The sequence below is a fragment of the Rhagoletis zephyria genome, unplaced genomic scaffold (assembly GCF_001687245.7).
Source record: "Rhagoletis zephyria isolate East Lansing unplaced genomic scaffold, Rhagoletis_zephyria_1.1 Rzeph_scaffold_02272, whole genome shotgun sequence".
NCBI lineage: Eukaryota > Metazoa > Arthropoda > Insecta > Diptera > Tephritidae > Rhagoletis > Rhagoletis zephyria.
Genome location: NW_016159356.1, coordinates 63,786 through 75,482, shown reverse-complemented (window position 1 = coordinate 75,482; position 11,697 = coordinate 63,786). Strand labels below are relative to the sequence as shown.

The following is an 11,697-nucleotide window of genomic DNA, read 5'->3' as shown; positions in this document are numbered from 1 at the left end:
GCATAATATTTTGGAACGAAAGTGCATACCTACACTATTTTAAAACAAAATGTCTTTAAAATTTTTTTTTCTCGAATTCTATGTGTGAAATAAATTTTTTAAAATCTGTATTCATATCTAATGAGGTATAGTTAATTTTTTATTCAATTCATTTTTTATTATTTCAAATATTCAAAAACTTTTTATATGCAAAACGTAACTACATACTTAAATAGAGAGACGATTTTTTTTTTTTAATTTTAAACGTTTTCGTAAAAAATTTAATTTTCTAATAAAATTTTGAAATGTTTAAATTTGTATTTAAGTTGGTTTGATGAAATTTTGTATTTCTTGGGAAGGTCTTGAAATAGCTTTTCAAGAAAGCAATTTAAGTGAAAAATGATTTTTATTTGTATTTAATGTGGAAAATTACAGAAAAAATAATTATCTTTCACTTAAATTTCTTTCGTAACACCGACCGTAATGCTGGATTTCCACTATGCATTAAATGGCAAAAATGACAAATGACAAAGTTGAGCATTAAAAAATTATCGTGTCATTTTCTGTAAAAAATGGTCATTAAGTTGATTTCCACATGTAATTTTTTTAAATAGCATACATTTTTTGTCATTTAAATGCCTAGTGGAAATTCGACATAAGATTTTCACTTTATTAAAAAAAAAATAAACAATTTTCATACGCAAAATAACAAAACTAAAAATTTTGATAAGAGAAAATTTAATAAAAATAAGAAAGGTTATTAAATGCAGAGTTTTAAGAAAATTTTTAAAAAAATTATTAATTACGTTTTTTTATATAAAATTCTGTGCTTGGATTTTCATTTAATTCAAATTTTATTCAATTGCAAAAAGTTTTACACTTTTCATAACAACTTTGGAACAGATGAATTTATTAAAAAAAAAAAACAAATTATACAAAAAATCACACCTTTTTTACAATTAAAATTTCCTTTTTATGAAATCTTGAATATTTTTTGTTTTAGTTATTTCAAGACAAAGCTTTTCGCACTAACTGCTACAACTTCCATTAAATTAAAAAAAAAATTACAACGGTAAATTTGTTTAAAGAAAAATTTTAAATTTTTAGAAGTACAGAAAGTTGAGAAGTACTTTTTTCATATGTTCAGAGACACGTATCTACATTAGACATAGCTGCAGCACTTTAGCAAAGGAATGCGGATTTTTTAGTTATGCAATTTTTAATTCCTGGTTTGGAATGCCGTCAGGACCTGGACTTTGCAGTCTCCAGCTAGCTTAGCTGCTTTTATAATCACTTCGGTCGTCACTTCAGCCACCTCGCTAGTTTTTATTGGCTTATATGGTTTGAAAACTATTTTTTCTTGTACATATATAGTAAATATGTACACATATATGTATTTATGTATGCATTCATGCAACCATGTTAACCAGCATTAACTATGATGTCGTCATTATTATGTCGTCACGCCTGCCAAATATAGGTTAAAACTTTACCTTCACCTTCACTTCGCCTTTTTTTTAAAGAAACAGTTCGAAAATAAAACGCGAACGAAAATATAATAAAATTCGAAACCACAAAAAAAAACAAATAAAATACCTAAAGCAACAACACAACAGCAGCGACCACAGCGCCAATAAACCAGGCAAAAACCCTAAACAAAAACGACCTTTCATTCCATTTTAATGACAAAGACATGATTACTATGCGCATGTGTTAGCTTGGAGCGCACAAACGCCTACGAGCGTGTGTCACAGCCGCACAGCCAAGCATCTTAACACACCTGCTTGCTTCAGCTGAGTTGCACAGGTACATATATGCATGGACGTCATCAACGTACGCGCACATTTTATAGCCACTTTTTCGCACGTTGTCGCCGGCACGTCGCATTATTGTTGGTACGCATGCGTGTCACAGCGAAATCGCCAAATTTTTTTTAAATGCACAGACGCAGAAAACATACAAACAGAAACTAAAATTGCATGTGCATTTGTGTCTATGTTTAGCTGCTCGGGTCGCCTGCAATTATGAGCTGTCGCATTAGACACATAAAAAAATTGTATATTTGCAACTTGTAATTTGCAATACTAAACTGTGACCACTAAGCTAGCCAATTACATATTTCAGCGCATATGTGTTTGTGCATCTGCTGCATTTGTCATGTCAACGGCAAATGTTTAACGCTCACCTTTTGCTGCCTAGTTTGTTTGTGGCATGCAGCTATTGCTGCTGCTGCTGCTGCTGCCGCTGCCAACCACTTGTTGCTGGCGTATGTTGTTGACTCTTTGACTTACTGTTCTTCTTCTTCTTCTTGTTTGCAGTAGCACTCCTCGCATGTGCGCCGCACCACGTTTCTTGTAGGTTCGAATGACACTTGATAATTTGAGCTGACTGCTAACTGCTCAGGCGCTTGTTGCTTTTTCGGTGGTTGTTGCTGTTGTTGCTAATGCTAGCCTACTGTTTACTACCCGTTTAGTCTCGTAATATGATAATATTTTTGCCTAGCAGGCATTTTGCAATATTAATTAACATATTTGTAGGATTTATTACCGATGATAAGTTGTTGTAAATGTCAGCTACATATTTATGAAAGCGGACTTTAAGGTGTGTGAGTGAAAAACTACTTAAGTATTTATATGCGAGTTTTTGTTGATGAACAGCAGAGGTGACTGCTAGGGTGCAGTTTTTTCTATAAGAAACTTGATAACGTATTTAAAAAAAATGTGCATATGTATGTATGTATAAAATGTGTATTTTTTTTTTGCAAGTAATGCTATTAAAACACTAACTAACACAATTAAAATTAGATAAAATATTTTAGAAAATTTGGAAAATTTGTTTACAAATTACTGTGTAAGGGTATTTAATAATTTTTTTTATAATTTAGTCATAATTTTTTTCTTTTAACAAATTTTAGGAAAAATTTTTATTTCGACAAAAATTTCAATTTGAAAAAAATCATGTATGAAAATAAAAGAATAAGAAACTCTACAAAACGTTACTTTTACATATTTTTTTTCAAAGTTGTAATAAGTTGACATTTTACTAAGTAAAATTTTCGTAATGTTGGAACACTTTCACAAAAATTTATTGATTTCCAAAAATACTTTCTTAAATCTTATTTATAGCAAATTCATTGTTGAAAATTAAAAGAAACTAATTATTAAAAAAAGTTCGAAAAATATTTCTTTTAAACTAGCTCTCAGTATCTTCCATATTAGCATCAATAACTCAAACAGTTATAATTGTTTGAAAAATTTTGAAACTATTTCTAAAAAAAATTTAATTTTAATAATTTTTTAATTTGGTAAAATCCGTGACTATTAATTTATATAGTAAATTTGTATTTTTTACTTTCAAAGAAATTTAAATTATTTCTCTAGAAAAAAATTTACACAAACCTCAAAAACATTTAATTTTTTTAGAAAATTTTTAGACGCTTTCTACACATAATAAATTGAATTATTTTAAAAATAGCAAAACTTCTAAACTCGTACCCGTCTCCTTCTTTGCAGTAACGCATTCCAACCATCATCACACAACATAACACAATGGCTATGCCAAGTGAAGAAACAATAAATGCCACCACAATGCCTTCAGGTGCCACAATCGCGCAACAAACACACAAACAAACAAAACAGTTAACAACAACATTGACAGTGCTAATGTTAACAATGCTAACAGTATTCGCACAAATGCCGGCCAACAGCACAGCCGCATCCTTATATGACGCCAAAGAAACGTCTGCCTCCTCCGCCGCCGCATACGCCAACATCATAACAGTATTACCCAGCGCTGACAGCGCGGAAAACACGCTCAGCAACAGCCAACCTGCAGTGCTGCAACAGCTAGCCGGCGGCAGCTTGGCAAGCGGGCAGAGTGGGCGGAGAAAGCGCCTACGCAAGCGCCACAATGCCAACATACGTTTGAGCGAATTGGCGAGCGCAGCGCTGGCAAATGCAGCGGAGTTGCCGCTCGAATGGCTGAATGCATGCGGTGGACAGCAGGTGATGCCGCGCAGTGCGCATGCGACGCGTGCCGGCAATAACAAACACGTGCGCCGACAGGTGAGTGAGAACAGCAAGCGCGATAAGCGATAATTGTTTGCAATTAATTAATAATTTATTTATTTTTTTTCGATTTCATATTTGTTTAGTTGATGCTACTAACAAGATCGCTGCGCTACGAGAATGCGACGCTTAGTACGCTGCATAAAATCAATATCGATGACATGCATACATGGCGATTGTATAGCAAGAAATATCGATTCCTGCCTAGTTTGAATCGTACAGCTAAAGTGAGTAGACAAATAAAAGTTTATACTAACTATAATTGTATGGCAGTCAGAGTGTGCGCACGAATGGTGTGTGAAAATTAATTGACTACTGGGAAAATTGCTATGTGAAGTGAGCAAGAAAAAAAAAACGAAAATTTAAAGCATTTGCAAACAATAATTAGATATTGATTACAACAACAAAAATTTATAGCAGCAAAAGGCAAATATAGAAAAATTATGAAAAGACGCTCATACATACATATGTACATATTTGAGCTCATGAATATTTGCATAAAAAATTAAACACTTTCGTCCCGCTTTTGACCGATTTCAATTAAACGCAACTTGCATAAGCGCCACTTTCCAGTCAAAGCACCCACTTAAATCTTATAACCCTCCAACTGTTCAACGGCCGCTTAAAAGCTCAACGCAACGCAGCTCGCAGCTGTGATGATTGCTTTATTTTTTATTTTTAGTTTTCATTTAATAAGCAAATTTAACGAGTATGCCTGATACTTGTGCATACATTTGTATGTCAATATACACTGATGGTCATAATAATAGGTAAAAAATTCCAAATGATATTATTTGTCACTTGTGTTTACTGATTTATGTTTAGGACAGTATATACAGTTTTTAGCGCAATCAATTTTTCAAAAAAAAAAAAAAAAATCATCAAAATTTCAAACTTTTTATTTAGAATTTTTCCATTTAATTTTAGTACAATAAAGTGCCAGTTTGAAGTCACCAAAAATTAGCTTTGATTTTTTAGAATTTCTTTTGTCGAGCATGTTCTGCATTTTGTTCCATGAACAAAATTTGTTTTTATTTGGCAGAATGCACAACACCCAGGCCAAAAAAAAAAAATCTAAAAAATCAACGGTAATCTTTAGTGACTTGAAAATTGCTCTTTGCTATACTAAAATTGAATGGGAAAATTCTAAATAAAAAGTTTGAAATTTTGATGAAGTTTTTTGAAAAATTTAATGCGCTAAAAACTGCATACTCGAAAAATTTCTGAAAATTCTTAAAAAAAATGTTTGAAATTTTGATGAAAATTTTTAAAGTTTGATAATTTTTTTTTTGAAAATTTTCTAACATTCTGAAACAAAAGTTTGAATTTTTGATGGGCAGTTGAAATCAAAACTCTTAAAAATTAATAAATAAACATAAATTGCAAACGATATCATTTTGAATTGCCTACCTATTATTGTGACCGTGAGTGTAGTAGATATGTTTATTTGCTCGTATTTTAATGCCCACAATCATGCATTTTTTCAAGTCATTGCGTGACGTAGTGACGTATTGTCATCAGTGCCGGCAAAAGAAATCCGATGACTAATGCAAAAGTTTAGTCACTTTGTATCGGCTTACCACAGACAGCTAGACACTGCAAGTTGTATTCACATATGTACATACATATGGATATAAAACACACTAAATTCATATGCGATAAGTACGTGTGCATGTAGTAGGTAGATACATATATACATACAATGTATTCAAATGGCTTTTTGTGATATACTTATTTACATTTCGTTTTTTTTTTGTCGCGCACTTTCATTGAGCTCGCCTATTTGACAGTGTCTGTAAAGGCAGCCGATTTTGTTATGATTTTTTTTTTATTGCTGCCATAGCTGATGCCTTTTGCTGCATTCACATGCATACTTACATATGTATATACATACTAGTATCTATTGTTGTCAGTTAAAAGTTATTTAGCTTGTTGATTGTTTGTTATGTGACACGCGTATGTATGTATGTATGTACATATGTAGTTTTTTTTTGTTGTTTCCTTTTTTGTGAATTCGTTTCACTGTAAAAATGGGGGCTCGTCTGCTTATCATTGCATCGAATTTCGTTCTCTGTGTTTTCCCTCAATTAAATCGATAGCTTGTGGGTGCTTAGAGGAATTTCCCGGTTGGATTTTTTAGCAATTTAAAAGCATAGCAATGAGTTGAGACAAAAAGCAAAAATGCAAAATTAGAACGGAATTAGCGAAAATGGAAATTTTTTATTAAACGTATAGTAACGGATTGTTAGAATTTTTCTTTCTGCGTAAAGCGAAACATGACAATAGCTGACCCTTCTGGCGAAACAGTTGTGCGAAAAAAACTGATATTTTTCTTAAACTAAAAATATTTGCAATAAAACGTTCTTAACTAAAATCAAGCTATGGTCTGTTTTAACGCTAATTTCATATATGAAATTTTTATGAAATTTTTTTTTAATTGGTACAGTTAGAAACTTTGAGTTGTATGGGTTTTGTTGTAGTTTGAACTACATTTTTATTAAAACTTGATAAAATTTAAATAAAATAAAATTTTTCCAAAAATTTAAAAAAAAATGTACTGTACAACAAAATCGTCGCAGCGAGAGAAACATGAACTCATATATCGAGAAATTGTATTGATTCTTCGGAGTCAAAGAACACCTGAACTGATGATTGAATCTTCATTTGTATGAATGTGACCATACCGGCATTGATAACCTAGACCAAATCACAGTGACCGTAACTAATGGCAATTCTTATGTCTTTACTCTCTTCCAGATCGAACTCCGTCACTGGCATCGTGGCATGCAGAAATTCGTCGCCTCCTTTGTCGAATTGGGTATCAAGCAATATCGCTGGGATCAGGAGAAGCGTCAACATACAACCGAATTAACGCACGAACTCAATTCCCTGCTACTCAGCGCGAAACGTTTACTTTGCGAAGTGGAAACAACGCTGAACAACACACATCCACATGCCAAACTAACAACAATAACAAGCGAAGAAATGCAAAAGAAACTGAAATTCTATTCGAGAGATGACAGGCGCGTAGCCGAGCGCGGCGTAGATCCCATTGATCTGAAGTTTGCCAAACAACGCTATAGCAAATATGTGCAACGTATGTTCCATATAATACGGCAACAGCTGAGAAGAAATCGAGCAGCTGTACGTGCATCTGCCAAATCGGTGGCAGCAAATAGCAATGAGAGTAGCAGCCAATGGGCAGCATTGGCGCAGGCGTTGGACTATAGTGTTGGCGAGACATCGGGTAGTGAATCCTTTGCGCCGACAGCAAGTGTGGCGTTAAGCAATGAGTTTTCGCTGGGCGTATAGACGTATGCCTGATGGTGAGAACCAAAGTCAACTACTTCCAGTTTGTGCCATTCGAATAGTGAAACTAAAAACAAAAAAAAAGAAGCTATGCCATTGCCGCCCAGTGCCCGCGCGGGTGTTGAGCCCAACTCACAAATATTAAGCTACTTAAACTACTACAAGTATCAAACATTCCATTAGCAACTAAGTATCCATACATAAATGAATTAGTGATAGGCTAGAGTTCCTCAAAAAGTATGCATCACATTATTTATTTAACTATTTATTGCATTCATTTAGGCGTAAGAGCGCACATTCCACATGGAAGTATATTTATTGAAATCACAATTAGTCATGCATATAGTCGTTAAGATTTTTGTATTAATTTTGTTATTAATGCTTTTTTGTGCACAATTAATTTATTAATTAGTTAGTTAGTTAGCTTTGCAAATTGTAATTACTCGAAAGTATTATTTATATTAGTATGCGTGTTTGTATGTATAGCTATTAGATATGTGCGCAAGCTTATTTTCTGTATGGTACATATATATGTACATTCTTTGTACGACATAAGCCACACATGTACTAAGTACTTAACAAAAGCAATTGTATGAACGAACACTTAGCTTTTAAGTTTGAATGTGTTTGAGTAAATAGCTAGTTATTGTAAACAAATTTTATACATACATATTCTTAAAAAAAAGAAATAGAAAATTTATTAAGAACCAATTAAAATGTGTCTTATTTTATTGATCACATTTTTTGGAACAAAATTTTAAGATGGGGGTTTCTTCAACCATTTGCTGAGAGAAACCATTTTAGAACCGACAACCGAGATAGGGCGATCCTCTGACGATATGTAGTTACAAATTGTTGATATCAAAATCAAGCGAAGATAAAGGTAAATAAATACACAACTCTCACGAGTGAGTGTAACTGTAAATATTTTATCAATTGATGTGACCGCAGCCGAGTGCTTTAATTACATAATAAAGTGCCAGTTACTGTCTAAATTCGACAGTTTTTTAGGGTGTTCGTATTTTGAATCATATGAGAATAATTAGGTTAATTAATTTTCGCAAGATATTTTTATTATTATGAAAAAAAAAACATTTTCAACAAGGAAAAAATTATAAATATAACAAATATTTTTGAAACTTTTTTCATTTACATAAAAGCCTGTTCCTTTTCCAAAAAAAATCAAGCTACCAACGATGAATATCGATGGTGTTTATCCATCATTTTGAATGGTCAATTGAATATTTTTTTTATGAAATACATAGTAGCAGGAAATAACGTTACTCATACGCCGTATCGTACATGGCCCTACTCGTACGTACTCGTCAGTCTTTTCAAAGTACGCCTTCTCATTTATAAACGCTCTCTTGTACAACTGCACAAAAAGCTTTTTTAATATATGCGGCAGTCATCTATTGGCATTTTGCGTATATGCGGTATTGCACGCCAAGCGACGAATTTTTTTTATACGTTCTCTGCTCTGCGTTCGCTATTTAAGACTTGAACCATAATTCAATGAACGTAAATAAATATCGTAAATCAACAGAGAACGTGTGAATGTTACCACAAATACGTTCTTTAAATTGTTATTTAGCGAAATTTATGCTCCCAACTCTCTTTGAGGTTTGTGTCTTTGATAATAGCAACTGGTCGAATGGTATAATTTTTGGAATAAGTAGAAAGCAGTTCTTAGAAGATTTCTGGGAAAAACAGTGCCTTTGATTGTAGAAATAGTCCTTCCTATAATGATAAGCAAATTTTAATAAAATATGCATTTCCTTCACAATTCGTAAATTTCAAAAACGAGACTAGCCAATATTTGGCTGAATATTGAAAGCTAAAAACACCCATATTTATTTGGAAATTAATAACTAGGCGGCGGATGTTTATGCAGAAAACGAAGTCTGGAAATATGTACCCGATAACTATGCATATCAAAATATTTACAAATTGATTTATTTTGCTTATAGTTAAGCATTCTTCGTTAAGTTAGCTTCGTTTTCCTCCTTAAAAATCCGCAGTCTATTAATAACATTGCTGCAAGGTTTTTTTAACATTTTATGGCTTTTGTGCAACGAGGAAGCGTGTCCACTTATATCCTTTACAGACATAGCATGAATTATGAAGAAAATTTTAGATTTTTGTAGACATTTGGTTCTAAAAAAAGTCGGTATATTTTAACATTTCTCCTGAAAACGATGTATGTACATTTTAGATGTACATACATACACACATACATGTGCGTATGTTAATATATAAAATAATGTATAAGGCTTTAGTAAGTTTGTGCTTGCGATGTTATTATAAAAAATGTGTGTAAAAGTTTAGTAAGAAGCCCGCATAATAGGCGCAAAAAGCTTGTGTAAAAAAGTGCTTTCGCCTTCAAACTTGTTGTTTCTTTGCATGAGAAGAAAACACGGATCAGATAAGGCAGACACCGAAAAGATTTTTTCAAAAATGTTTCATCTATTCCAAAGAAAAAGCTAAACGGACAAAAAAAAGCTAAGAAATCCAATTTCAGCACTCGATTTCTAGCTAAAAAAAAAGAATAAGGTACGCACCAACAATGCACATTTCTTTTGCTCATATGATGACTTCGTACATACGCAACTGTATATGATTATTTTTAATTTTTTAGTATATCCTTTTTAAGTTTCCATTTAAATACAATTTCGCAATGGAATCTTATTCCTTATGCAAAACTGAAGATAATGCATCTTTTAAAATAGATGTATTACCAAGTAATGTTGGGTACCATGCAAAACACGCTGTGTTTGTTGAACGAAATTTCGCAGTCGGCAGATATTAGTCCCGGTAAGCTCCTCAAGGCTGGTTGAAGAGTACTATTCTAGATAGCTGCGACATTGAGGATCCTAGTTGATATTACGTCTAACTACGTAAATACCAATCGCACAATGTACTGTTAATACATCCATTAGTATTTAGAGGAGCGGCTTTTTCAGCTCAAGAAAATTCATCTCTTTCCTAGGTGAGACCAATTCCTGGTCAACTCAAAGTTACAAAGTTCAAATGCCAGGGCTGGGAACCTAAGTCTGATTAAACAGGGCGACATTGATTTTGGTGCGGACGATATCAAAGCTGTTTTTGATAGACTTTTTTGGGCTGATTACGAGTCCATAAATATAAAATATTCATCAGCTTTAGATTTTTAGATAACCAAGGTCAAATTTAGCGGCGCGAAAGATCGCGTTTGAATACTCAGAAGAGCTGAGAATGTTGCTCATACGCCATGGACGTACTTTTTTTATACCCGAGCGCACTTGTGCACAAGGGTGTATTAATTTTGTTCACATAACGGTTGTTTGTAACAGCCAAAACGAATCGAGATAGATATAGACAAATGTATACATAAATGCTCAGAATGAATAGANAATAACCACGCCCACATCCCATATAACGGTAATTTAGAGAAATACAAAATCTTCGATAAATCAGGAAATTATAAAGCTAATTTATTCAAAATTTATGCATGCAACAATTCTTTATCAAAAAGTACGTTTATGGTAAAATTTTGGAAAATGGGCGTGGCACCGCCCACTTATGATCACATTTATGTATCTCGGTAACCGTTATACCAATTTGTACCAAACTCGGTATGGTTATTCTGCTTGCCACATAAAAGCTAAATGCTGAAAATTATTGAAATCGGACTAAAATTACGCCCGCTTTTCATATAACGGTAAATTTCAGAAATGCTTGAAACTGCAATATTTCGAAATTTAAGGACGCTAATTTACTCAAAATTGATACACCCTGTCTTACCATCTAGCGGTAGCTTTCGGAAAGGTGAAAAAACATATATTTAATACTTGCGCCGGGTATTTAATGTTCGGCTCCGCCCGAACTTAGACTTTCTTACTTGTCAATCTTCAGTTTTTTAAATAACACAACAAAAAACACCGAAACACGTGAACTTAAGATTGGGTTGTAGATTACGGATCTGTAAAACCGTTTTTAAGATCAGTTAATTTTCACAAGATATTTTCATTTTAATGAAAACAAAATTCAAACTTTAAAAAGGAAAAAAATTAACAACAAATAATTTGTACTAAAGCCTGTGCTGTTGCCATACAATCAAGTAACTAGCGAAGAAAATCGAAGGAGAAATAAACAAATTTTGAAAGGGTTAATGAAAATGTGCAAATCGGCCTAAATGGGTTAGGTGGTTTAGGTAGATGTTTTACAAAATTTTTACTTTTAGCAGAAGTAAATATTCCACATTGTCAATACAACTTACAAGAACACAAAATACATTCTGATTTATTAGAAATTTACATATTTATATTTGAACGAGAGGAAAACACAGCTCTTTAGGCCGCAA

At 32.9% G+C, this 11,697-nt stretch overlaps 1 protein-coding gene across 1 annotated transcript; it reads left to right on the top strand.

Moving 5' to 3' along the window:
- Positions 1-3,527: 3,527 nt before the first annotated feature.
- Positions 3,528-7,358, top strand: LOC108366434 (uncharacterized). The gene is made up of 3 exons (XM_017620854.1): positions 3,528-4,043; positions 4,133-4,273; positions 6,804-7,358. The coding sequence occupies exons 1-3, from the start codon at positions 3,528-3,530 to the stop codon at positions 7,356-7,358; spliced, it is 1,212 nt and encodes a 403-aa protein (XP_017476343.1).
- Positions 7,359-11,697: the final 4,339 nt, after the last annotated feature.

Bases quoted from the DNA above. Each gene is read 5' to 3' on its own strand.
- LOC108366434 (XM_017620854.1), top strand. From the start codon at position 3,528: ATGGCTATGCCAAGTGAAGAAACAATAAATGCCACCACAATGCCTTCA. The intron at 4,044-4,132 runs GTGAGTGAGAAC...ATATTTGTTTAG, and splicing joins ACAAACACGTGCGCCGACAG to TTGATGCTACTAACAAGATC. The intron at 4,274-6,803 runs GTGAGTAGACAA...ACTCTCTTCCAG, and splicing joins GTTTGAATCGTACAGCTAAA to ATCGAACTCCGTCACTGGCA.